The sequence below is a fragment of the Silurus aristotelis genome, assembly GCF_946808225.1.
Source record: "Silurus aristotelis genome assembly, chromosome: 21".
In the NCBI taxonomy this organism is placed as follows: Eukaryota; Metazoa; Chordata; class Actinopteri; order Siluriformes; family Siluridae; genus Silurus; species Silurus aristotelis.
The window spans coordinates 1,049,022-1,076,521 of record NC_139594.1 but is presented as its reverse complement, the minus strand read 5'-3'; the positions used below and the strand labels follow the sequence as shown (position 1 = coordinate 1,076,521).

Here is a 27,500-nt window from a genome sequence, read left to right as displayed (position 1 = left end):
ATTCATGTTTATTAAATGAAGATGTTCTTTATAAGTACGTTTGTCCATGATGAACAAGTCGGTGGAGACTGTTCTCCAGTTGTGTGGCAATGTGTGTGTGTGTGTGTGTGTGTGTGTGTGTGTGTGTGTGTGTGTGTGTGTGTGTGTGTGTGTGTGGTTTATATTTTACTGTTCTCCAGGTGTGTGTCTGTGTGTGTGTGTTTTATAATGTACTGTTCTCCAGGTGTGTTGTTTTGTGTATGTTGATGTGTGTGTGTGTTTATATTTTTCTGTTTTCCAGATGTGTTGCTCTGTGTGTGATATATTTACAGAGCAGCTTTACACAGATGATGTGGAGATAAAAATGTTCTTTATAAGTGTAAGTTTGTCCCTGATGAACAAGTCGGTGGAGACTGTGGTGAAGGAGAAACTCCCCGATAGCATTGTTACCATCATCATTATCATCAAAATTATAACTATTATCACTGTCATCATAACCATGGTTACCACCAATAATCATCATCATCATCATCACCACCACAACCACCACCACCACCACGATCATCACCACCAACACCATTACCACCGTCATCACAGCCATCAACACAATCACCACCTTCACCACCACCATCATCACAACCATCAACCTGTGTATGTGTGTATTGTGTATGTGTTGGTGTGTTGTGTATGTGTGTATACTGTATGTTTGTTGTGTGTATGTGTATGTATGTGTGCATATGTCTGTTGTGTGTGTATGTGTGTGTGTATATGTGTGTGCATGTGTGTATATGTGTATGTTGTGTGATGTGTGTATGTATGTGTGAGTGTGTGTGTATGTGTTGTGTGTTTGTGTGTATGTGTTGTCTGTAGATTTGTGTTGTGTGTGTTTGTGTGCTGTTTGTGTGCTGTATATGTGTGTGTGCATGTGTGTGTTTGTGTGAGTGCTTTGTGTGTGTGTGTGTGTGTGTGTGTGTGTGTGTGTGTGTGTGTGTGTGTGTATATATATATGTGTGTGTGTTGTGAGTCAGTGTGAACAGGACAGAGATTTTATTTTCAGCTGATCTGGGAGAGAGTGGACGTTTTGGTGTTTGATGATGAAGGGATGATGAAGGTGTGTGTAATGTACCAGGACTGTTTGGACCCGTAGAGCTGCGCTTCTGTCTCAGGATTCGGTTCTGTTCCGCAATAAGGCTACGGATTCGGCTCAGTTCCTCCAGCAGCTCAGTGTAGGCCAGAGCCAGGTTCACCCTGTCATACACACACACACACACACACACACACACACACACACAACACACACAACACACACACACATGCACACAGATGTGTAAGACTCTGGGGAGCTTGAGATGCACTGCCGTGGAATTTATGACCTTGGAAATAAGGGAATGGACTCATGAAATGAGGGGCGAGCTTCTTGCATGGCCTTGAGTGGCAGGTCAGTTGTAAAAAGCCAGACCTTTTGGCTAATCCAATATTGAGTGACAGGTCGGTGTCTGCGATTGGCCCAAAGCTCGTAACTCCGGGAGGCAATCCTCCACCCTCGCCAACAATACCTGAACTGGGCCAGGGTGAATGGAACGGAGGTCTCGGGCTCTTGGGGGGTGAACAGTGGGGGTTTGTAGCCGAACACAAAATAAAATAGCGAGAGGCCTGTGGCAATGGTGTGAAGAGTATTATGAGCATATTCAGCCCAAATAAGTTTTTCTGACCATATGTAGGGGTCTTGGGCACAGAGAATACGGAAGCTAGTCTCGAGTTCCTGGTTGAGCCTTTCAGTCAGGCCATTGGACTGAGGATGAAACCCGGAGGAGAGGCTGACGGAAATACCCAGGAGATGGCAGAATTCCCTCCAAAAATTAGCAGAGAATTAGGGCCCCGATCGGACACATTGTCCCTTGGTAAGGAGCAGAGGCTGGGCAGTTTCTTTGGCAGAGGGGAGTTTGGGTAGGGGAATGAAGTGACCCATATTAAAGAAGCTAACGACTATGGTGAGGATGGACGTATGACTGGGGGAAAGGGGACGACCAGTGACGGAATCCACTGCAATGTGCTACCAAGAGCGTTGGGGTATGGGAAGTGGATGAAGGAGACCATCAAGGGCGCCCCTTAGAGTTTTTGTGTTGGATACACCTGGGGCGGCAGCAACGAATTCACGAACGTCCCTGCGGATGGATGGACAATAAAAACGCTTCAGAAGCATGGCCAAGGTACAAGGAGTGCCTGGGTGACAAAAAAAAGGGGAACTGTGGCACCACTGAAGGACTTCAGACCAGAGGTGTGTAGGCACGTAAAACCCCTGTGGCGGGAAACCCTCAGGGAAAGGTTGGCCGACCATGGCCCGCTGGACTGTTTTCTTGATTCTCAGATTGAGTGCGCAGATGGTAATGGTGGCAGGGAGTATGGTATCAGGTGGTGGCTCTTTCTCGTTGAGGGAATGTGCAAGTGGGACAAGGCATCAGGCTTCCCATTTCGAGACCCAGAAAGGGGTCACTGTAGGACAGTGTGAAGTTCAACCCCCCAAAGAACAGTCCCCAAAGTGTTTGACATGGGTTTAGGCACTTGGCTGTCCGCAGAAACTCCAAATTCTGATGATCGGTCCAAACAAGGAATGGAACTTCTGACCCCACCAGCCAGTGACGCCACTCCTCCAGGGCCAACTTAATTGCCAAGAGCTCTCGCGCTCCAACAGGGTAGTTCTGTTCAGCTGGACTAAGACGGCTTGAAAAGAAAATGCACAGGGGCAGGTGGTTGTCTTGGGCACCTCTCTGGGACAGAATGGCACCGACCCCTAGGTCAGAGGTATCCACTTCCACTACGAATTGGCGGGTTGGATCCGGAAGTGCCAGAACTGGGGCTGAGGTGAAGAGACTCTTAAGCTTAGCAAGTGCATGCAGCCAACATCTATTTATACAGAAGCAAGATAGCCAGCGTTCCGATGCCGCCGGCTGAAAGATGGTGCTGAACCAGAAGCGGATGTTGCGGCTGCTGAAATGTTTGTGCAACTGGCTGGCAATAACATCAGTGAGTGAGGTGACGTGATTGTTGAGGTGACTTGATCGGTGAGGTGACGTGACTTACTGTTCATCTCCTGCTTTTTTAATCCACTCCACACTGCAGTGTTCACACTCCACATCCAACTCCTGCAGAAACACCATTCAATACATAAATAATAAAGTAAGTGTTTTGTGTGTGTGTGTGTGTGTGTGTGTGTGTGTGTGTGTGTGTGTGTGTGTGTGTGTGTTTGTGTGTGTGTGTGTGTGTCTGTGTCTGTGTGTGTGAGAGAGAGAGAATACCTGTCGTTCCTTTTCCTGTCTGATCTCTTCCTGTAGATGCTGCAGCTCTGCCTTAAGCTCCTCCTCCCGTTGACATGCCCCTCTAGCCTCATGCCACAAGCCTTCAAGCTCCGCCTCCAGACACTGGAGCTTCAGATCAGTAAGTGTGTCCAGACTGCGTGAGCTCTGCAGACTCGGCCCAGGACACTCCAATGCTGAGAACACACACATAAAACAGCAGGAACAGTTCCCTCACGTGTTCCCTCTGAACTTCACCTCCACACTTTCATGATGCAGAGTGAGATGTTCCCGAAAGTTCTACAACCAGGTTTCAAAAGCATAATTTTTGATCAATGTTCCCAGAATCCATTTCCTCTTATGATTCCTGATCATCGTGTTTCCAGCACGCATTATTCCTGTCATGACTGAGGTTGATGATGATGATGAGTGTGTATGTGTGTGTGTGTGTGTGTGTGTGTGTGTGTGTGTGTGTGTGTGTGTGTGTGTGTGTATACCACAGGGCGTGTCCAGACTGGTGTACAGATGTAGATAACGAGTTTCTTTGTTGCGTTGATGTGAACTTTCTCTTGCTTTTTTCTTCTGCAGGAGGCTCTCTCTCTGTCCAAGTGCCATCTCCAGCTTCCTGATCCTCTCCACATGCTGCTCAGCCAAAGTCGTCTACACACACACACACACACACACACACACACACACACACACACACACACACACACACACACACACACACACACACACACACGTCACACACCCAAATTAGCTAATGAAAGTTCTGGTGAAGATCTCATGGAGGATCTGACGGAGGATCGCTCACTCTCACCATATTATCCAGCTCCTTCTGAACAGTGCTCTTCTCCAAATGAATTTTCTCGTATGCTTTAATCACCTCCTCCAGACGCTGCTCATGAGCTTTACTCTTCTGAAGCTAAGAGAAATTAGTCCACAAACTTACAACAAGACTCCAGAAATTTACTTTTTTCTTTCTCACAAACACACAAACACACAAACACACACCTCCTCCAGAAGGTTGTTGATCCTCTGCTGAAGGTTGCTGTTTTCAGTCTGAATCAGTTCGACCTTCTGGGACTCACAGGTGCAGCACATACTCCTCTCGTCCACACACAGGCTAATCATGGGAAACTAAGACACACACACACACACACACACACACACACACACACACACACAGTTAAAGGACATAAGTTTCTTCACACCACCTGCACGCTCTTGGTAATGAGCTGGATAAATGTTCTCAGACCTTCATCTCATAGTTCTTGAGCTTCTTCCTGATGCTGCTGTTCTCTCGCTCCAGGCCGGCTAGACGTAGTCTGATCTCATGATACGCAGCAGCAAACTGATTAATGTCCACACAGAGAGACGAGGGGGGCCATCTTATCATCCCACAGACCTCCTCCCTCAGAGACTCACTTCCTCCTTTCAATCCAAATTGTTCCCTCAGGAGAGACTCCATCACCCACACTGATGGACCAGAGACACACTGATTATATCAAAAAGATGGAGGGAAGACAACAAAGACACATCAGAGAGAGAAAAGAAAGAAGACATGCACAACAGAAATGTGACAGTGAGGATAGAGACAGACAGCGAGAGGACAGGGGGAGTGAACAGGGGGGGGGGAGAGAGAGAGAGAGAGAGAGAGAGAGAGAGAGAGAGAGAGAGAGAGAGAGAGAGAGAGAGAGAGAGAGAGAGAACTTTTGAATGATAAAATATTTGGAAAAATAAATAAATAAAATGAGATGTTCGGGAATGGTTCCAGTTTGACTTTTAAGCATCTCAGTCCCATCAACCTGTCTTCACACACTCACACACACACGCACGCACGCACAAACACACACACACACACGCAAATGTTTTCTGATGTTCTTCTACAAGCAGGTGTGCAGGTTCATGTCATGTGAATGATGTATATATTAATGATGTTTTTCTTCCTCACAGGCTGAAGCTCCTGAGCTGCTCTGGATGCTGAAGTTCTCTGCAACACTCTCCATGAACATGTGTGTTAATAAACCCTGTGCAGGTGTTGCTGAGAAATGATTCACCCTCTGATTAAACTCTCATATGATCTCAATCATCTGCGTGTTAAAACACGGCACTGAGCAGAAACACATCCAACATGTAGATCATTCAGTTTAGATTTCCTCGTGTTTAAAGCTCAGGTCTCTCACGCACACACACACACACACACACACACACACACACACACACACACACTTATAATATCATAATATAAAGTGTCAAACAAAACGTGTCAACAGTGCTGGATGTGGCAAAATTATTGGCACCACTTTTTTAAAACAAATCAATAAATTTGTCTGTTGGATCAGAACCACACGTCCCCACACGTGCATGCTCCTCACATGCATCAATGATCCTCGTCCCCCACGACCCTGTCGCCGGTTCACCACTGTTCCTCCTTGGAGCACTTTTAATAGATTCTGGCCACTGCAGACCAAAACATCCCACAAGAGCTGCAGTGTTGGAGACGCTCAGACCCAGACGTCTAGACGTCACAATAACGTCAAACTCGTTTAAATCCTCAAATCCAAAATCGCCCATTTTTCCTTCTTCAAACATCAACTTTAAGCACAAAATGTTCACCTGCTGCCTAATAAATAAATCCACACACTAACAGGTGCCATGATGAAGCTCAGTGTTCTTCACTTCACCACTCAGAATGTTATAATGCCAGTGTTACGTCATGTCAGGATGTAAGAACTGATCTGTGTGTAATATAAAGTCTCACAGCAATAAATGAGTTTTTTAACAGGTTTTTAACAGAACATGAGTCCTTTTAAAACTGAATTCAGCTCCATGACTGAACTGTAAGAAACTTACAGAAAACCTCACACTTCATTAGTAATCGGACAGAATGATGTAAACACTCTGATCGATCTGCTTGGATTTTAGGGTCGGAGTAGATTTAAAAAATAGTCCGGTGTGATCAGATAATCCACGAAAACGTTTGGATTAGACCAATCAGAGTCAACCATGCCCTCGAATTCCATCGTGTGTGCGCGCGCGCGCTTCCACGCAGCCATATGGACCCCTCAGTGGTGTTGTTCCTGCACACTGTGTGGTGCTGAATGGGCCGAGCATCAGCTCACACACGTGTGAAATCCGTGCAGAAACACCGATGCGTCTCTCAAAAAGGATCACACGTGAAACCAGCACGTGCCCGGTGCATATGAGAGGTGTACAGAATAATAATAATAATAATAATAATAATAATAATAATAATAATAATAATAATAATAATAATAATAATAATTCTGGGTTTGGGGGCATTTGGTCGGACAGCAGCAGCCGAGTGTGCGCGTGATCTCCTCGGTGTTCAGGAACGGGATCGCGAGCGTGGCGCAAATCACACACAAATCATCACATCAAGGACGAGCTGCTCACATCAGTGAAGACTGTAAAGGTTGTTAATGCACAACTGTAATAGTGATGATTTTAAAGCACTATTAATGATCAGCCGCGAGCTTAATGTGTGTGTGTGTGTGTGTGTGTGTGTGTGTGTGTGTGTGTGTGTGTGTGTGTGTAAAACAGTGGAGCATCTCCGAGTCCTTCAGTTAAATGCTTTTTGTTAATTACTCACGGTGCTCAGGAGGCGCGCGCTCCGAACCCGTCACATCATCGGTCCCGACTTGCGCGCGCGCGCCTGGCGCGTGCCCTACATCAAACACACCGACACTCTACATCAAACACAACGACACCAGAAATCAAAACCGAGCGTTAGATCAAAACGAGTCATCATCACGCACGCGCCTTTTTCACGTACACCACTCCCCCAAACCCTTTAGCGTCACCGCTCCGCCATCTTGGAAGAAGGTCGACCATCCTGTCGGTCACTCTGACGTCATAACTGTCATAGCAGATGAAAATATTATTTACAGTGTGAATACGATTTTCATCTCCGAGTCTGTCACCAGTTTAATCGTATAAAACCCCAGAGGGAGAAAAGTCTGGTTCCTCATCCCTCACCTTCATCTCACACCTGCTCACGTTCACTCCACTCTCTCAGATTTCACCCAGCAGGAAATCCTGAATTCAGCTTCTCACACACACTCACACACACACACACACACACACACACACACACACACACACACACACACACACACACACACACACACACTATATATACAGTGTAGGGGGAGTGTAAACATTTGGTTAAACATACACTATATGACCTAAAGTACTGGGACTCATATGTTGTTCTTCTTCCAACTGTTACACAAAGTTCTACACACACTTGTACACACACTTGTATTCGACTTCTTTGCATGAGGAAGAATAACATTTTCCTTCACTTGAACGAGGAGCTCCAAACCTGTCCAGCATGACTGCTCCTGTGCACAAAACCAGCTCCATGAAGATCTGCTTTCCATGGGTTGGATGATGTGGAAGATCTTCTGCTCTGAACCTCCAACCATATAGAACATGAATGGAAGTGAAAGTGACAATGTGGAATGGGATGCTCAAAGAGAAGCACATGGCAATCTTATGGTCAGGTGTCCATAAACTTTTGGCTGTATGGGGTATGCAAATTATATTTCTATTTTATTGTTATTTTATTCAAATAATTTCACTTCTGTTTTATTATGGTCCATTTCTTTATTAAATTCTTTTGTTTTATTGTAAATTCTATAAATCTTTTATAATTCTATTTTTATCCTAAAATTTTATATTTTCTTTGCAATTGTTTTATTATATACATTCTCATTTCATTCTTCTTTCTTCTTCTTTTCTATTCTACACTTTAATGATAATTTTTTCAATCATGTAATTGAGCCTCAGAGTTATTTAGAAAAACATGCTGGTGTGTGGGACGCTGATGAAGACTGTGATGAAGACTGTGATGAAGAATAGAGGTCGACCGATTCATCTGCTCTGATACTTCATTGCTGGAAATATCGGGAAAAAAATCCATACCGACTTCTGGTCCGCTGGCATTGCGAGAGCGGCCTCTAGAGGTGAATCACTGCACTGCGCTATATTATATTTATTATTTATCATTGATTAATTATAGAATTATATTAATAAATATTCATATTAATTTTATTTATGTTTGTAATGCAGTCATTAGTGTTGCACAAATCAGGAGACTCTCAGTGTCTCAAGTCTGGATAAATGTGGATGTTTGTGTTATGAAGGACATCCAGCGTAAAACATGTGGATGAAGAATCAGAATTTCATAGCGGATCGGTGGAGGCCCGGGTTACCAACGACCATCACAGGTATTATTAACAACAGGGTACCAGTGTAAATTGTGCTGCTGTTGTCTGAAGGAGGAGAAGGAGAGGAGGAAGACGTCTACAGAGACAGCAGGGAAAGGAGAAGTGGAGGAGAGTGGAGGTTCGGGTTGGTACTTTAAATGTTGGTACTATGACGGGTAAAGGGAGAGAGGGAGCTGATATGATGGAGAGGAGAAAGGTAGAGATGTTGTGTGGAAAGGGAGTAAGAGCAGGAACATTGGAGGTGTTTAAACTGTTCTATCATGGTGTGGATGGAAAGAGAAATGGTGTAGGGGGATTCTCAAGGAAGAGTACAGTAAGAGTGTAGTGGAGGTGAAGAGAGTTTCTGATAGGGTGATGATCGTGAAGCTGGAAGTTGAAGGGATGATGATAAATGTCATCAGTGTTTATGCTCCACAAGTGTGTTGTGAGATGGAGGAGAAGGAAAAATTCTGGAGTGAGTTAGATGAAGTGATAGAAGGTGTAGGAAAGAACAATTGGTGATTGGTGCAGACTTTAATGGGCATGTAGGTGAAGGGAACAGAGGTGATGGTAGGTGTGGTTTTAAGGAGAGGAATGTGGAAGGGCAGATGGTGGTAGATTTTGCTTAAAGGATGGAAATGGCAGTGGTGAACACGTATTTTAAGAAGAAGGAGGATCAGAGGGTGACGTATAAGAGTGGAGGAAGGTGCACACAGGTGGATTATGTTCTATGCAGGAGATGCAACCTGAAGGAGGGAAGACAGTTAGAAAGGTACTTGGTGTAACATCTGGAAATAGAAAGGAAGACAAAGCGACAGAGTGATGAGAAAAGTAGGCAGGAGAACAAGGAGATGCAGCAGCAGGTAAAGAGGGATGTGGTGAAAGCCAAGGAAAAGGCATATGAGGAGCTGTAGGAGAAGTTGGACTCTGAGGAAGGAGAAAAGGATTTGTAGCGATTGGCCAGGCAGAGGAACCGAGCTGGGAGCGATGTGCTGCAAGTTAGAACAATAAAGGATGGAGATGGAAATGTGTTGACTAGTGAGGAGAGTGTGTTGAGAAGATGAAGGGAGTATTTTGAGCAGCTGATGAATGAGGAAAATTAGAGCGAGAAGGTTGGATGGTGTGGAGATGGTGAAGCAGGATGTAGATAGGATTAGTAAGGAGGAAGTGAGAGCAGCGATTAAGAGGATGAAGAGTGGAAAGTCAGTTGGACCAGATGACATTCCGGTAGAAGCGTGGAGATGTTTAGGAGAGATGCAGTGGAGATTTTAACCAGATTGTTTAACAGGATTTTGGAAGGTGAGAAGATGCCTGAGGAATGGAGAAGAAGTGTGCTGGTACTGATCTTTAAGAATAAGGGAGATGTGCAGACCTGCAGTAACTACAGGGGAATTAAGTTGATCAGTCACACCATGAAGTTATGGGAAAGAGTAGTGGAAGCCAGGCTGAGAGAAGAGGTGACCATCTGTGAGCAACAGTATGGTTTCATGCTGAGGAAGAGCAGCACAGACGCATTATTTGCTTTGAGAATGTTGATGGAGAAGTATAGAGAAGTGTGCAGTAGGAATGACAGACTGGTAAAAGGTGAAGGTTGGACTGCATCAAGGATCGGCTCTGAGCCCTTTCCTGTTTGCACTGGTGATGGACAGGTTGAAGGATGAGGTCAGACAGGAGTCTCCCTGGACTATGATGTTTGTGGATGATATTGTGATGTGTGGTGAGAGTAGGGAGCAGGTTGAGAAGAGCCTGGAGAGGTGGAGATATGCGCTGGAGAGAAGAGAAATGAAAGTCAGTAGGAGTAAGACAGAGTACATGTGTGTGAATGAGAGGGAGGGCAGTGGAGGGGTGCGGTTGCAGGGAGAAGAGGTGGAGAAGGTGGAGGAGTTCAGGTACCTGGGGTCAACAGTGCAAAGTAATGGAGAGTGTGTTAGAGAAGTAAAGAAAAGAGTGCAGGCAGGGTGGAGTGGGTGGAGAAGAGTGATAGCAGGAGTGATTTGTGATAGAAGAGTATCTGTGAGAGTGAAAGGGAAAGTTTATAGGACTGTGGTGAGACCTGAGATGTTGTATGGATTAGAGACAGTGGCATTGAGTAAAAGACAGGAGGTGGAACTGGAGGGAGCAGAGCTGAAGATGTTGAGATGTAGGAGAATGCTGAGGATGGAGCCACCAGGAAGGAGGAAAAGAAGAAGAACAAGGAGGAGGTTTATGGATGTGGTGAGGGAAGACATGCAGGTAGTTGGTGTGAAAAAGGGCAGATGTAGAGGAGAGGGGGGTGTGGAGACGGATGATCCACTGTGGAGACCCCTAATGGGAGAAGCCGAAAGAAGAACTGTTTGTAATAAATTTCAGTCCTATTTTTTTCCAGTATCTATTTTAAAACCTATTGGTTGATTAATCGGTTATCGGCATCTACAATCCAACCTAGAAATCAGTGTCAGTAAAATCCACTATCATTTGACTTCTAGTGAAACCTTTGAAGACTGCAATGCATCACATCCAATCACTTCACAACACTACTTCTACATCTCTATTAGTGTTGGACAGTAAGGAAGTAACTGTAACTCGTAACTGTACTTTAGTAGCTTTTTCATGTGTCTGTACTTCACTGAAGTGTTTCCATTTGGTGAGACTGTAACTGAAGTTACTGTAAAACTCAAATATTTGACTTTTTACTCTACTACATTTAGTGAAATCAGTCGTTTCTTTTTATTAACGAGGATAAAAACGTAACTGGTGAAACACGCAGCGAGTCACCAATCAGGATCGAGCGCACGCTCTGTTTTACACGTGTTCTGATCGGCGCTCGGTGAATCTACTGATCACCAACATACAGTTCAGCATCAGTTCAACATCAAGCAGAACATTTAGAGAGGAATAAATGATGAAGAAACTCCAGACTGGAACTCACCACCACACACGTGACCTCATTTACACGTTTTTACTGAAGTAGATGAAAAGAAGGTTTTGTGTTCATGATGATTTTAATAGAAATCAATCAGTGTTTGAGTCTTTAATCTCATTCTATTAATAGATCAGTGTGCTGAGAGTCACATTCGAGTCTTTACACAGAAACTGAGGTGATTAAGTGAAGAATTTTGTGATAAAAATAATAACAGGAACATTAGAGTTATAATAAATCACTACTTTGGAGACTGAAGAACATTTGAAGGTGAAAACGTTTGTACTTTTACTAAAGTGACTGTTTAAAGAGACACTTTTACTGAGTCTCTACTTTAATTACATTACATGCTTTTTGTCCTTCATCCAAAACTGCCCAGAATCCAAAAGGGGTGCACTAACTTCTGCATCCTGTAGTGCACCTCAGTCCAGAAGCAGACACAGTGTGCATAATAGATCATGTGATTTAAAAAAAGAACACATTTATTTCCCCTCATTTTATTCAGGTTCATGTTTAATTACAAAGTCAGAGATTTTTCACTAAAACGCGCGCGCGCGCACACACACACACACACACACACACACACACACACACACACACACACACACACACACACACACACACACACACACACACACACACACACACACACACACACACACACACACACACACACACACACACACGAGGATTATTTACACAATCAGCAATGCTGAGAAACAGGTCGAAAGTGTTCAAAATGTGCTTCATCATCCTCCTTCATCATCATGAGCACACAAACACAGTCAGGTGTGTTTCAGGACAAAAAAACAAATCCCCTCCCCTGTTTATATTGTACAGAGCTTTTTTTTTTTTAAATAAAAATACCTCTAATATAAAAAATAAACCTAAAACTGCTGTGATTACATGTGGTGCAGGTTCTCCAGCTGAACTCATACAGAGAGAGTGAGAGAGAAGGAGAGAGAACGTGAGGAGCATCATCGAAATAAATAAATAAATCAGGAAATCACTCGTCACCGTGAACAAACGAATGCACACGGCTCATGGTCATACCTCCCTCTCCCTACCCCATCCCTCACTCCTGTCCTCCAACAGCCGATCTTCTGACCCGCATCAAACGTCCTACATGAGTCTGTACAGGATCAATCATCAGGAGCCAAATTTATTGCACTTTTTTATAAATCTATAACCACCGTCCGTTTCACCACAACTCCAGATTATCATTGTTCACAAAGCCAGGGCTTTCCCGGATATTCCAATACGTCCCATTCGAGACCCAGACCTCTCGTCCATCCTGGTCAACCGTTTTCCTGAGGAACATTTATTACATCAGTATATAAACCTGGAACTCAATACAAATCATCTGCAACCTGTGATGGATCAGTGAGGGGGATCAGGGATTGGCTTCCTGTGTTACAGGACTATAGGCTAACACGAGGCTCACCTGAAGAAACGAGGGATGTGTTCCTGTCCTCTCTTAGCCAGTTCTTTCCTCCGTTCCCTCTGTTTCTCCTCCACCTCATCCTTGCACTTATCCGACTCAGCCACTTTACCCTCCTCGAGAAGTCTGGGGGGAAAAATTTTAATTTAAGATTTATTTTGGAGATGTTTCTCAATCATTACTGCATTAAACAGACGCGCTTCTCCAGACGCGCTTCTCCAGACGCGCTTCTCCAGACGCGCTTCTCCAGACGCGCTTCTCCAGACGCGCTTCTCCAGACGCGCTTCTCCAGAGCAACTTAATTCTCTCATTTATACAACTAAGCAATTAAGGGCGAAGGGTCATGCTCAAGGGTCCAGCAGTGGCAGCTTGGTGATGCTGGGATTTTAACCCATGACCTTCTGATCAAATGTCCAACAACTTAACCACTGCGCTACCACTGATCCTTATAACCCTTCAGAACCCCAATCCTGCCCCTACATACCCTTCAGAACCCGATTCCTGCCCCTACATACCCTTCAGAACCCCAATCCTGCCCCTACATACCCTTCAGAACCCCAATCCTGCCCCTACATACCCTTCAGAACCCCAATCCTGCCCCTACATACCCTTCAGAACCCCATCCTGCCCCTACATACCCTTCAGAACCCCATCCTGCCCCTACATACCCTTCAGAACCCCATCCTGCCCCTACGTACCCTTCAGAACCCCATCCTGCCCCTACGTACCCTTCAGAACCCCATCCTGCCCCTACGTACCCTTCAGAACCCCATCCTGCCCCTACGTACCCTTCAGAACCCCATCCTGCTATTGCAGAAACCCAACCCGCCACTGTGTAACCCTTTGGAACTCTGCCCCACTACTATTTAATACTTCAGAACTAGTGATTAAGCAGTGAGACTGTGGTGCACTGAGGTCACTGTGGGTTGGTGAAAGAACACACCTTTGGTCCGGGCGGAACCGTGTGTCTGTAGGTGGTAGGACTTCCCTTAGTTCAGGTGTGAGCTCGTTAAGTTCTCTGGCGTAGAAAGAAAACCCATAATAATCAAAATAATCTTCAGGCTGAGGATCTGTGAAGTACAGAAAACATCACCAGGTTTTAGGAAGAAGTAAAACTATCATCTAAAAGATTAGATTTTTCTTATAACAGTAGCCGTTACTATGGTAATAAGGGTGTATTGTAAATAGTGATGACACTCACTGGGCTTCCAGAGGCATTGTGGTTCGGGAAGAGTGTCACAGAAGATGCCTTCATGCCACGAACCTCCAAAACTATGCACCACGTTCCCCGCCTGGTCCAGAACCACACCCTTGACCTCGTTTTTATTTTCCCCGCCGCCGTAACGAGACTGCGGAGCATCACGGAGATAAAACATGACAAATTCCTATCATCAAAGTACGCGTGATTGTGTTGGGGGATGTATCACACACACACACACACACACACACCTTAACGAATGAAATCTTGCAGGAGCAGACGTCGCTATTCAGGTTTCGGATCACGACGTCGCCGTAGTGCTCAAGCCACCGCTGCTGACTGAAGACATTGTGGATGCAGGTCACCACTTTATTCCACTCATAGTGATCTCCATATCTGTAACCAGCACAGAACTCTTCATCATCATCATCATCATCATCAAACCTATATTTACAAATCATATACTAATATACTCTAAATTCAAGAAACAAGATGGAGTGGAAGATCTCCTGCTATAGAGCTCCAACCCTATCAAACACTATTGGGATGTATGTGAACACTGATTTCACCCCAGGAACCTTCTCACCTTCATCACTACCTGACTTTACTAACACCACTGTGACTAAATCAATCACCACAAAACCTAGTGAAACATCTTCCCAGAAGAGTGGAGCTTATTATAACGGTAAATGGAGACGTGTAAAATGGTCAGATGTCCACAAATGTTTTCTGTATTCTAGGTGACTCCCAGAACATGCCTCGATCTCCGTAGTGTTGATGAGTCATATTCGAGAAATGTTTTTTCGAGCTTTCGACATATCAAAATAATGGTCACTTTCTAAATAATAAAAGTATCTGATATATAATTATCAGTGTATCTGTTTTTACTGATGCAAATATTTAAAAATGATGCATCACTTCGCTAACAGCACTGAGAATCACTGAATGATGCCAAAAAAGTCAAACTACTGTTAAACCCCAGTAACCATGGAAACCCGTTGGTCTTGAAGGTCTCACCTGGGCAGTGCGACGTTCACCGGTCCTGTCGAGACGATTTCCACCGACTTTCCCCAGAATTTATTCTTCCACCTCTGATCTACAGGGAGAAAGTAAACATGCTGAACAACCTGACGTTCTCTTCATCAGCACACTTCATGAATCAGGTACAGAGCTGTGCGTAGAGAAACTAAACCTATCACAGTACAGACACTCACCCTGCCAGAAGGTGAAGTTCTCAGAGTCGGCATGGCACGCAGAGATAGGAGGGTGATGGCTCACCTGTACAACACACAACCGGATGTGATCACATCTTCAGTTATACAGGTATAAAACACCGTCTCTGTATCTACACTGAACATCTGCTACTTTTTTAATTAAGAGCAGTCACACGATCAGGGAAAATCTATATGAAGGAACTTCAACTTCAAGGAGGTCACATCTGCAATCATCATTCATAGGGGCACCTTTCACATTGGAATAAATCGTATCTAAAAAATAATATATAATGTACAATATATTTCTGACATCCCATAATGCACTGAAGTGTAATAACATGCTCATAACAGTCTGGATGTTGAGGGAATAGGGAGCAGGGAGAAAAGAATACAGAGAGAATTAAAAGATGAGAGAATAAGGAGAATAGGTGTACGAAAGAGGGAATAAGGAGTCGGGTGTATGAAGTAGGGAACAGGCGGAAAGGCGTATCAAAAAGAGGAGGGAAGAGCGAACAAGCAGAATAGAATAGAGAACAGGAAGGAGGAAATGGGGAATTAACAGGAGGGAGTAAGGTGCAGGAAATAAAGAATAGCTAGAAGAGGAGAAATGGAGTCAGAAATTGGCAGTAGAAAATATGACTCTGGCAATAAGGAGTAGAAAGCAGGGTATAGTGAACAGGAAGTAGGGTTTAGGAAATAGAGAATAAGAAATAGCTAGCAGGGAGAAGGTAATATTGGGTAGGTAGTAGTTCTGCTCTGTAGGTCCCCTGGTGGTCTAGTGGTTAAGATGCAGCGCTCCCACCGCTGCGACCCGGGTTCGATTCCCGGTCAGGGAACCATCCCCAGCCACTCTTAGTGCCGGTCCCAAGCCCGGATAAATTGGGGAGGGTTGCGTTAGGAAGGGCATCCAGCGTAAAACATGTGCCAAATCAAACGTGCGGAGGATCCGCTGTGGCGACCCCTAACGGGAGAAGCCGAAAAGAACATTTAGTAGTACCTGCTCTGCGACATAGCGAAAACCACGGTCCTCCCTGAGGCTCTCGTACGTCTCTCCCAGCACAGGGTTAAAGGGCTTGTAGCGATTCCTCCAAGAGGCCCAGGCATAACCTGAGATGGAGAACACGGCCACGTAAAGCTGGAACACACACCATTAAATCATCAAACAGAGCAAGCAATCATGATGGTTAGACGATGCATCTACACCAAAGAATTTCTTGAATTTTAAGGAAATGTTGAGACGTTTTATCAGATCAGCTGAGGAATGTGCTTTAAAGACACCAGTTTATCAAAAGTAACATCATTCATGCTTCTGAAGCCAGCTACCCACATGTTTAACACGTATCCCGTAATCAGAATCATGGATCGTACCATTCTCTGGTAGGGGTCGTCGGTGCGGTTGGCGATGTCCAGCAGTTCGGAGTACTCGAGCTCCTCGCTGACGCGCTGCAGGAAGTTGAGCGGTTCGTTCAGAGCGACGGGCATGGAGACGCGAGACAGGTCCTTCCCGATGTTGTTGTAGAGGATGGTAAGGATGCCGATGTGGCTGTTATCGGCGCAGTGTGCAGGGAGAACCGTGCGCCGGCCCGTCTCCTTCGGCACGCTGGAGGGAAGGTCTGGGGCCATGGAGACGCTCGCACGGTATTTCATATTTACCGCCGCTGCACAGACACACGCACACAAATATTCATTATTATTAAATGTACGTTTTCCATCTAATATCGGCATCACCACACTCAGTAATTTCTGATTAATTAGAGAACTCATGAACGAGGTACCGTGTCCTTCCTCTGGCTCCGAGTTGCTCGTGGTGATGTCGCTCAGTCCCGATTCGTCAGAAGCCTCGTTTTCTGACAGGTTCTCAGACATGATGACTTCGTTGGCGTCGAAATACTCTGCAATGGACTCGGCAACAGACAGCCTGCTGCGTGTCTCGCAGCTCTGAGGAGAAAATCATCACAATCACACATCCTGAGCATGGAATTACACAAAGATACAGGAAACTGAAATCAAAAACCCTCTGGAGATAAATCCAATCTCACACGCCTGCGTTTCTCCACATCCTGAACCCATCATCTTACAAACCCCCAGAGAGCGACGTCCTGATCGGTTTGCGTGACCAAATATTATATAAATACATCAGAACGGAGTATCAGCATCACGCTATCGCTTTACAGACTCCACTCCATGACCAGGTCTGGATTTTGATTGGTCAGAAGGTGAAGGAGCTCCAACAGTTTATATAAACATGCTCTTTTTGAGATCGTTTCCATAGTAACAGCTCGTGCGCAGATACTCCCCTTTAAGACGTAGTGTCGATGCTATGGAACAGTCTAGATGTAGGTTCAGGACAGGAGACACCTACACTTCATTCCAATTGAGCACGTGTTTATAACTGCTATAATACAAGCTATAACTAACTTGTTTGTGGGGGGGGGGATCCTTTTCATTACTGATCAAATATTATATATATGTATAATTTTATTTATTCATTATCTGCTTATATTATAGATTAAAAACACTATGTGCAGTTCTGTAGACATGATCATGTCCACCTGTCCCCAAGATACTATCATCTTCATGAAGTGATCTGTGGAGCGAGATCTCACCTGATCCTGGCGCACGGTGCAGAACGACTCCTCGGTCGAATCGGAGGAAAGCGACAGCGAGTGAACTTTAGTGAGACGAGACTGCAGCTCGAGCTAGAGAGAGAGAGAGATTAGAGTAAGAGATGAGTGTGTGAGAGATGAGAGTGAGAGAGAGTGTAAGAGAGATGAGAGTGAACGATGAGAGTGAGAGAGAGTGTGGGAGTGAGAAGAGAGTGAGATGAGAGATATGAGAGTAAATGAGAGTGTGAGAGATATCAGAGTAAGAGAGATACGAGTGTGATACGAGATACACACAAGCACTTAAATGAGTCAACACTCCAATCATGAGTATTAAAAATAATCTGAAACCTTCCTACATACAGCTCCAACTCTCTCACACACACACACACACACACACACACACCAAAAAACATCACAAGAATAAAAAGAAGAGATAAATAGAGAGAATAAGAGTTGATCACAAATCAAACAAAATATAATCGAAAGTCAAACAATAAACACTGAATAGAATGTAATTCATATTGTAGTTAAAAAAAAACGTGTGTGTGTGTGTGTGTGTGTGTGATCTTGGTTCATAAACACAAAGATAAGGAACGTTCATGAATGTTTAATATTTTGAAAAGAAAATCCTGTACACTCGTAGTTGAAGAAAGATAATGATGTCATTATAAATAGTGTAATGTTTTTGTGTTAGATAAGCAGTGTGATGCTACACACTTAGAGATCAGTGTTTATTTTATCCTCTGTAGGGTGTTCCTAAATGTAATGTGATACTAAAGGAGGAATGCGTGTGGTATATAAAGGTGTGTGTGTGTGTGTGTGTGTGTGTGTGTGTGTGTAGAGAGAAGTTGGTGAACTCACCTCAGACAGTGTGGAACACAGGGAGGCGAGCTGGTCAGAGGTGGACAGACGCAGGTCCGGCCCGGTCCAAGCCTGAGTCAGACGCTCACGCTCCATCATCAATACCTCATGGATGGACTTCAGAGATGCATGGACTGATCACACACACACACACACACACACACGGATAAGTAACTGAAAGCTCTTTGTGATTGTGGTTGGAGTGATGTGGTGGTGGTGGTGATTGTGGTTGGAGTGATGTGGTGGTGGTGGTGATTGTGGTTGGAGTGATGTGGTGGTGGTGGTGATTGTGGTTGGAGTGATGTGGTGGTGGTGGTGATTGTGGTTGGAGTGATGTGGTGGTGGTGGTGATTGTGGTTGGAGTGATGTGGTGGTGGTGGTGATTGTGGTTGGAGTGATGTGGTGGTGGTGGTGATTGTGGTTGGAGTGATGTGGTGGTGGTGGTGATTGTGGTTGGAGTGATGTGGTGGTGGTGGTGATTGTGGTTGGAGTGATGTGGTGGTGGTGGTGATTGTGGTTGGAGTGATGTGGTGGTGGTGATTGTGGTTGGAGTGATGTGGTGATGGTGATTGTGGTTGGAGTGATGTGGTGGTGGTGATTGTGGTTGGAGTGATGTGGTGGTGGTGGTGATTGTGGTTGGAGTGATGTGGTGGTGGTGGTGATTGTGGTTGGAGTGATGTGGTGGTGGTGGTGATTGTGGTTGGAGTGATGTGGTGGTGGTGGTGATTGTGGTTGGAGTGATGTGGTGGTGGTGATTGTGGTTGGAGTGATGTGGTGGTGGTGATTGTGGTTGGAGTGATGTGGTGGTGGTGATTGTGGTTGGAGTGATGTGGTGGTGGTGATTGTGGTTGGAGTGGTGTGGTGGTGGTGATTGTGAGGGAGGGGTGTGGTGGTGGTGATTGTGAGGGAGGGGTGTGGTGGTGGTGATTGTGAGGGAGGGGTGTGGTGGTGGTGATTGTGAGGGAGGGGTGTGGTGGTGGTGATTGTGAGGGAGGGGTGTGGTGGTGGTGATTGTGAGGGAGGGGTGTGGTGGTGGTGATTGTGAGAGAGTGTGGAAATGGTGATGATGCGGGGGAGGGGTCATGAACACACCTTTTTGAGACACAGTATAAATGTTCTGCTGAAGTTTCTTCCCCTCGGGTGAGGTGCAGACAGGAGTGGACAACTGAGTGTAAACATAATCCGGGATAGACTGAAGAGACGCACCGAGACCAGAGGAAGAGGACAACGCACTGCTGTGATTAGAGGCAGGAAGCTGAGAGAGAGAGAGAGAGAGAGAGCGAGATATTAATCTGAGAACAAATTAAAGAGATTTAAAGAGAGATGGCGGGGGGGGGGGGGGGGCGAGAGAGAGAGAGAGACAGAGACACACACACACACACTCACCATCCCATGAGACATTGTGCGATTGTGTCCCCAAACTTTCCCCACTTTCTTCTTCGGCTTTCTTAAAGTCAGATTCTACACACACACACACACACACACACACACACACACCATCAGTTTTCTTTAGTTCATTAATGGTTTTATAAATCTGTACTCTCTGGTGCAAAATGGTGACAAATAATCCATTAAATATATAAAACATTACAAACAAATGATTAAGCTGGTGAATAAATACACCACTGAATAATATCAGTAAAGAAAGAAATCAAAAAAGAGGATGAGGTTAATAAATGTATGAAGTGTGAATGAGAGTAAACACTGGGGAGGACAGGAGGAAATAATAATAATAATAATAATAACCTGCATGCTGATTCTCTTCTCCAGGTCCATGTTGCTGATGGGAAGATCTCCATCCAGACTGTGCAACATCTGGATCAGCTGTCCGAGTTCAGCCAGGTCCAACTGACAGCGTGACAACTCTACAGGGGTCAAAGGTCACATTCAGTGAGTCAGCTGTGGGTGAGGGGTTCACTGTATCCCCTGACAGAGGAGAAGAGCGACAAGCAAGAGAGAAAAATAGAAGGACAAACAAGAAAAGAAGAATAGAAACAAAAAAAAGAAGAGTGGAGGAGGAGAACCTTGTTGGCAGACGTTGGTTCTCTGATTTTGCTGAAGCCAGTCAGAAACTTTATTGCTGAGGCGTGAAGAGGAGAGAGATGGAGAACCCAGTGTGGAGGCCTGGAACACTGAACCTGAGCGCTGATACTGAGGAAGCTGGAGACAAAAATAAACCTCATTACATACCATTCGCGCACACGCGCACACACACACACACTTATCTTCCTGCTACAAGAGTTTATTCTGGGGCGGAGCTTAGTGTACAGAGAGGTTGATTGGTTGATGGTAACTGTTACTACACCCTGTCTTAATGTTTATCCTTCACAGTTCTGTAAATAAACACATTTTAAAAAACTTAAAAGAAGAAAAAAAAAAATACCACAAAACTAAAATTCAGGATTGAAGGTGAAGTAAGGATTTTGTTCAGTTTCTCTACCAGGAAAACTAACATTTTATAAATATTCAATTTAATAGGTGTTTATTGTTCTTTAAAGAAAACAGGTTTAACTGGAGCGCACAAACGCGCGCACACGCGCACACACACACACAAGACTAATTATACCATCTGTAATAGGACTCTACTGCACCACTCCTTTAATCATTATAGAAGCTGAAGCCCAAACAATTCATTCTTAATAATAATAATAATAATAATAATAATAATAATAATAATAATAATAATATTATTATTATTATTATTATTAAAAATCTCTACAAATCATACAAAAATGTAAAAACATACAAATAGATTCTGTATTAATGAAGTAATTAAAAAATATATTTTCATTTAGAGATAAATAATTGTAAATATACTAATACTGTTATAACTAATATTGTTTATAATATAATGGGGATTATTTTGTTTTTTAAAGGTAATAAGGAAGAAAAGCAAATAAATCAATGCATTTTTTAATAATTAATTGAATTAATTACTTTAACTATTAAATAGATTTTAAAAAAAGCTGTGCTAAAAAACTAAATACACTAAAGAGAGAAGTGAATGAATTCAGAGTATTTGATTGATTTGGGACGTGAAGCGCGTGTGATATGAGGAGTTCCTCTCACCGTGTCTATCATGGCTCTGTTGATCTGAGCTAAACTGGCCACGGTGGGTAAGGCGGCTTTGTTTCCATTGGCGAGCACCTGCAGGACATCATGGTGGATACACAGAGCCTCGTTCTTCTTATAGATGCGGTGAGCGGTCAGTTTGGTCATCCAGATGTAGAAGATGTCTGGACTTTTAGCCTGAAGAGTGAAGAAAGACCCCAAAACACTCATTTAACAACACTCTTTACCAATCTGTCTTCATGTGGATAAGAAGAGAGGAGATGAGGACAGAGGGGACAAGGACAGGAGGGAAAGAAGAGATGAGGACAGAGGGGACAAGGACGGGAGAGAGGAGATGAGGACAGAGGGGACAAGGACGGGAGAGAGGAGATGAGGACAGAGGGGACAAGGACGGGAGAGAGGAGATGAGGACAGAGGGGACAAGGACGGGAGAGAGGAGATGAGGACAGAGGGGACAAGGACGGGAGAGAGGAGATGAGGACAGAGGGGACAAGGACGGGAGAGAGGAGATGAGGACAGAGGGGACAAGGACGGGAGAGAGGAGATGAGGACAGAGGGGACAAGGACGGGAGAGAGGAGATGAGGACAGAGGGGACAAGGATGGGAGAGAGGAGATGAGGACAGAGGGGATGAGGACAGAAGGGAGAGAGGAGATGAGGACAGAGGGGACGAGTCTCTGACCCACCTTTAGGTGGAATACGTTATCTCCTGTGTCCAGGTCGATCCTTCTGGACTTTTTATTGACTGACATGACGGCCAGGCTGATGTCCAGAGCACCGTGGTTCTTCCCTCTCATCACCTAGACCAGAGAAGACGCAACCATTACATTATGTTCTAAAGGAAAGTTAAATCCAATTCCGGAGCAGTAAACGAGGGGAGAACTCACATCCTGCTGAGACTTGGAGTATCTGAGGATCCCTTTCTCCAACACAAAGTACCTCTGTATCAGAAAACGCAACACACACACACACACACTTTACAGTTTAATATTCAGAGCAGGATCTACTTCCATCCACTTAAAATAAACCCTAAGTAAACTGGAATCATGTGATTGTTAATTGTATTTAACTGTAATTAATTCTTGCTTTATATTTACTACTGATTCATATGTTTATAATGTACATTACAGTAGTCAGTAAGAGGAGGACTACAGCTGGAAGGTGAGATGAAGGTGTAGTGCACAGTGTTTTATTCAGTTATTCTGCAGCGTCTCTCTGACCTTGTGCCAACCCTGCAGCGGGTACTTCCTCTTCTTCATCAGGAATCCTTCACAAAGCCCCGGAACACTGTTCTTATCCGTATACATCACACCAGCCTGGATATCAGTCATCACCTCCCAGTCTCTGGAGTTCTGTCATTCACAAACAAACCACAGCTCCTGTAACCTCTCCAAGTTGAAGGAGGGGAAGAAGAGAGAAATGAGAAGAAGAAACAGGGAAAATGGAAAGAATGAGGGTGAGGAGAAAGAGGAGGAACAGAGAAGGAGATGGAGGAGAAAGATGAGGAGTAAGAAGGAGTGAGAGAACGAACAGAGGAGAACTAGCAGAATGAGGAGTAAGTGGAGGAACAAAGCAGCAGGAGAAGGAGGAGACACTGACCTGTCTAGAAGATCCGGTGCTGCTGCTGCGAGAGTGTGAGGGTTTAAATGCTGAGATTGGAGATTTATCCACCACAACATGATTATTGTTCATGTGCTCCATTTTCAAAACTCTAATACTTCTCTCAATTTCTTCACTGACTCCTGATGCCTCCTAGATCATCACTTCAAAGTAGAAAAATATAAACTGCAAGAAAAATAAAATGAGAAAGAAAGGAGTTAAAATCCAACAATTAAGATAATCCATGGGATTACAGGATGTTAGTGTAGATGTGAAGGTGAAGGTCCAGAGCTGATGTGGAGAACATTATAATGGTGTAAGGTCTCACATCTAACAGTGGATTATCACCTGATACCAAGGTCACTTCCCAGCATTGAGGAGTTCAAGCTGTTATTGATGTTTGCAAAGTAAAACTGACTGAATAGATCAAAATAACACTTAATTTTCATTTTGCATTTTATACACAACTCTTTACAGCGACAGTTCTGCTGCTCCGAATCACACACACAGATAAAGTAGTGCCAGAAGATATTTATTTACAGGAATAGAATAATTCATAAAAAGCTATTAATAGATAATGAACATGTTGGATTAAACTCCTGGTGCTGTTTTTTGTTCTGTTTCTTATTTGAACGTTTTCTTCTCCAGTTCATCTAAACCACCTTGTGCCTCAAGCAGTTTATGAAAATCCTCGTATTCACATTAGAAATTTCACCACACACAGAAATCCTCCATGGAGTTCAGTAAGTTCATTAGGAAATGTTTACAATAGTTGTCTCACTCTGAATTGTCTTACACCTGAACTCCTTCCAGCCAATCACAACCTACTATTTACACCTAAACTCCTTCCAGCCAATCACAACCTACTATTTACACCTGAACTCCTTCCAGCCAATCACAACCTACTATTTACACCTAAACTCCTTCCAGCCAATCACAACCTACTATTTACACCTAAACTCCTTCCAGCCAATCACAACCTACTATTTACACCTAAACTCCTTCCAGCCAATCACAACCTACTATTTACACCTAAACTCCTTCCAGCCAATCACAACCTACTATTTACACCTAAACTCCTTCCAGCCAATCACAACCTACTACTTACACCTAAACTCCTTCCAGCCAATCACAACCTACTATTTACACCTAAACTCCTTCCAGCCAATCACAACCTACTATTCACACCTAAACTCCTTCCAGCCAATCACAACCTACTATTCACACCTAAACTCCTTCCAGCCAATCACAACCTACTATTCACACCTGAACCCCTTCTAGCCAATCACAACCTACTATTTACACCTGAACTCCTTCCAGCCAATCACAACCTACTATTTACACCTGAACTCCTTCCAGCCAATCACAACCTACTATTCACACCTAAACTCCTTCCAGCCAATCACAACCTACTATTTACACCTAAACTCCTTCCAGCCAATCACAACCTACTATTCACACCTAAACTCACCTAAAATCACAATCCAGTTATCACACAGACCATAATGAGCTGGTGGATTGGTAATGTATCAAAGCTGGAACACACCTGAGCAGGTAAACAGCGAGAGGTTCAGGGTGTGTTCCAGCTCGTACACAAACACCACAAACTCAGGACCAGGGTAAGAAGCTCCAACCCACACACCCAGATCTTTATTTATGCTCCTCCTGTGTCGGTTCCTTGTTGTGACCATGGGATGGTGGAACTTGTTCATTACAGAGATTCCACAGTGCTTTATGAACCACTTGAATCCACAGCAGATGATAATTAAAATATGCGTCTTGCTTCCTACTCGAGTTATGAACGAATGACTGGAATTCTTCTCACTGATTCATGCATTTCAAGCAGAAACCAGTTCAACAGCCCCAGTTTCACCTGGATCATGCTCTCAAACACACACACAATACATAAACACATTCTCTGGTGTGTCAACAGCTGACCTGTGATCAGTCCCAATCTGCACATTAATCTCTAAAGCAACATAAAGCTGAATCAGATCAACACACGACCAAACACTGCAGTTATTTTATAAACCTCACACCTTCTTCATGGCCTCATTGCAACACATCTGTGCAGTGTTGTTCTCCATGGGTGTGTGTTTTATACCCATAACGCGCCAAGGTGTTCATGTCAAACAAATCTTTTACGCGATATGGGACTAAAGAGTCGCTTGATCCGATCTTCTACCTCTACAGAGCAGGGCAGAGGGGGAGCCCCACCCACTCTCATCAACCAATCACGCTAATTTAAATACCTCTGAAATTTACTTTAAATAACACTAAATGTGTGTAATTACTCAACTTTTTTTGCTGTCACGCTTGCTGCTGTGGAATTCTTCCTCCCTGAGATTTGGAGCTGAATTAGCCAACACAGGCTAGATAACCTACTCATTCTAACTCCTACACTCAGGACTACCTCTCAGCATCACCACATCTCGACCACAGAGAGAGAAATATTTTCTCACATTTAAACAAACCTCAACCAAACTAAACTTTACCAACCCAAACAAACCTCAAACTAAACAAACCCCAAACCAAACTAACCTCAACCAACCCAAACAAACCTCAACCTTAAACTAAACAAACCCCAACCTTAAGCTAAACTATACCAACCTAAACAAACTAACCTCAAACTAAACCAACCCAAACAAAACCCAAACAAAAACTAAACCAACCCAAACAAACCCCACACAAACGCAACATTACCAGCCAAAACATATTTCAACCAAACTTGCCACAACAGACCAAACCAACTCCAACCCGACAAACCAAAACCAATGCAAACTAAACTAAATCAATGAGACACTGCAATCAGCCACAATTTAAAGGCACTGAGACTTTTTGTGGCACTGGTGACTTTTAAGAGAAAGTTCAAAAGGTCTTAAGGTTGAAAGTGAATTTGCAAAATTAGCTCAGGAAGTATTTTACACTTAAGCATCTAGCTCATACCGAGCTCATCACACACGCCTCATCACCTAGAAAAAACATGCAGGGCAGCAATCAGGCAAAACGTTCAGGTGCTCAGTGCAGGATCCTGATTGGTCAGAAGTTAGTGGTGAATTCTCGGGTAACAGCAGCTCTAAAAGTGGTGCAGGATTATATTAATGCACTTGTTCTGATATGTTATTGTTTCCATTTTAACCGAGTCCCAAAATACGTTTTTTAATGAAGAGACAGCAGACAGCTTCACCTCTGAAACTGGAGACTCCTTCTGTACACGATGCATCAGAAACCTCTGGTCCTCACCCTCACTTTAGTAGCACAGTTTGAAGCTCCTACACAGCGGTTTCTGTTTCACTTAATGATCAACCTACAGATGAAACTGATGATCATTAGCACCTGCTTGGTAGAAATTAATAACCGTGACTCTGATCCTCTAAATCCCACCTGAAGTCTAGAAGGTAATCACACCAAATATTGATTTGGAACCAGTGTTTATGATGCAGCATGTACAGGAGTCTCCAGTGTCAGAGGTAAAGCAATCACTTTGGATCTCCAGGACAAAGGAGTTTACACGACAGTTTTATAAACTATAAGGAGAACACGGGGGGGGGGGGGGGAGCACGAGAGAGAGAGAGAGAGAGAGAGAGAGAGAGAGAGAGAGAGAGAGAGAGAGAGAGAGACTAGCTGGTATAACGTCAGCAACATCTCATAAGACTCTACAAAACAAGGTAAAGGGTTAGGATTAGTTTTGTGAAACAGCATGCTGTGTATTTATTTAACTCTCAGTCAGTGGGTCAGAGTGGTTATCTCCTGCATCTCAAACCACAGACATCAGGAAACCAGAAGAACAATGGCATGCGCTCACATCAGCGTGACAAAGTTATAACCGGACAGTCAGAGTGATGAAGCCGGTTTTTATCTGATCTGCTGCTGTACAGTAAAAGTGTTCTATAGTTTCAGTGTTCACACTTCACACACAGTGACTCGCTTTAAAACACGGCAAACATCTAGAAGGACCAGTTCCTCCAGCACACACTGCAAGATTCAGAGCGATTTACAGATAGCTCTGAGGGGTTACATGTCTCTCACACACACACACACACACACACACACACACAGCTCTACAAGAGGAACTTGAAAAAAGTGGAAGTGTGGAGCGTCC

The 27,500-nt window shown here is 44.1% G+C and overlaps 2 protein-coding genes across 4 annotated transcripts in view; both read right to left on the bottom strand.

The window, feature by feature from the left end:
* LOC310716873 (TANK-binding kinase 1-binding protein 1-like) overlaps positions 1-7,062 on the bottom strand; it is an 11,354-nt gene extending 4,292 nt beyond the window's left edge. For 2 of the 3 annotated variants that reach the window (XM_083524473.1, XM_083524475.1), the window contains exons 1-8: positions 6,889-7,062; positions 4,531-4,751; positions 4,287-4,412; positions 4,093-4,197; positions 3,770-3,932; positions 3,276-3,469; positions 3,061-3,122; positions 1,106-1,227 (exon numbers count right to left, since the gene is read on the bottom strand). In XM_083524473.1, coding sequence (XP_083380599.1) covers positions 1,106-1,227; positions 3,061-3,122; positions 3,276-3,469; positions 3,770-3,932; positions 4,093-4,197; positions 4,287-4,412; positions 4,531-4,743 — 985 coding nt within the window. In that variant the 5' untranslated portion in view covers positions 4,744-4,751; positions 6,889-7,062. Of the gene's footprint in view, positions 1-1,105; positions 1,228-3,060; positions 3,123-3,275; positions 3,470-3,769; positions 3,933-4,092; positions 4,198-4,286; positions 4,413-4,530; positions 4,771-6,888 lie in introns of all 3 variants that reach the window. The other variant, XM_083524474.1, reaches the window with a different exon arrangement.
* Positions 7,063-11,889: 4,827 nt separating this feature from the next.
* LOC310716844 (oxysterol-binding protein-related protein 6-like) overlaps positions 11,890-27,500 on the bottom strand; it is a 16,813-nt gene continuing 1,202 nt past the window's right edge. The window contains exons 2-22 of the mRNA XM_083524369.1: positions 23,399-23,584; positions 23,020-23,151; positions 22,687-22,740; positions 22,486-22,599; positions 21,798-21,977; positions 20,753-20,888; positions 20,475-20,593; positions 20,115-20,189; positions 19,821-19,983; positions 18,729-18,862; positions 17,868-17,960; positions 17,037-17,199; positions 16,630-16,919; positions 16,259-16,396; positions 15,262-15,325; positions 15,065-15,143; positions 14,299-14,443; positions 14,051-14,198; positions 13,793-13,919; positions 12,853-12,975; positions 11,890-12,718 (exon numbers count right to left, since the gene is read on the bottom strand). Coding sequence (XP_083380495.1) covers positions 12,610-12,718; positions 12,853-12,975; positions 13,793-13,919; positions 14,051-14,198; positions 14,299-14,443; positions 15,065-15,143; positions 15,262-15,325; positions 16,259-16,396; positions 16,630-16,919; positions 17,037-17,199; positions 17,868-17,960; positions 18,729-18,862; positions 19,821-19,983; positions 20,115-20,189; positions 20,475-20,593; positions 20,753-20,888; positions 21,798-21,977; positions 22,486-22,599; positions 22,687-22,740; positions 23,020-23,151; positions 23,399-23,500 — 2,688 coding nt within the window. The 5' untranslated portion in view covers positions 23,501-23,584 and the 3' untranslated portion in view covers positions 11,890-12,609. The remainder of the gene's footprint in view (positions 12,719-12,852; positions 12,976-13,792; positions 13,920-14,050; positions 14,199-14,298; positions 14,444-15,064; positions 15,144-15,261; positions 15,326-16,258; positions 16,397-16,629; positions 16,920-17,036; positions 17,200-17,867; positions 17,961-18,728; positions 18,863-19,820; positions 19,984-20,114; positions 20,190-20,474; positions 20,594-20,752; positions 20,889-21,797; positions 21,978-22,485; positions 22,600-22,686; positions 22,741-23,019; positions 23,152-23,398; positions 23,585-27,500) is intronic.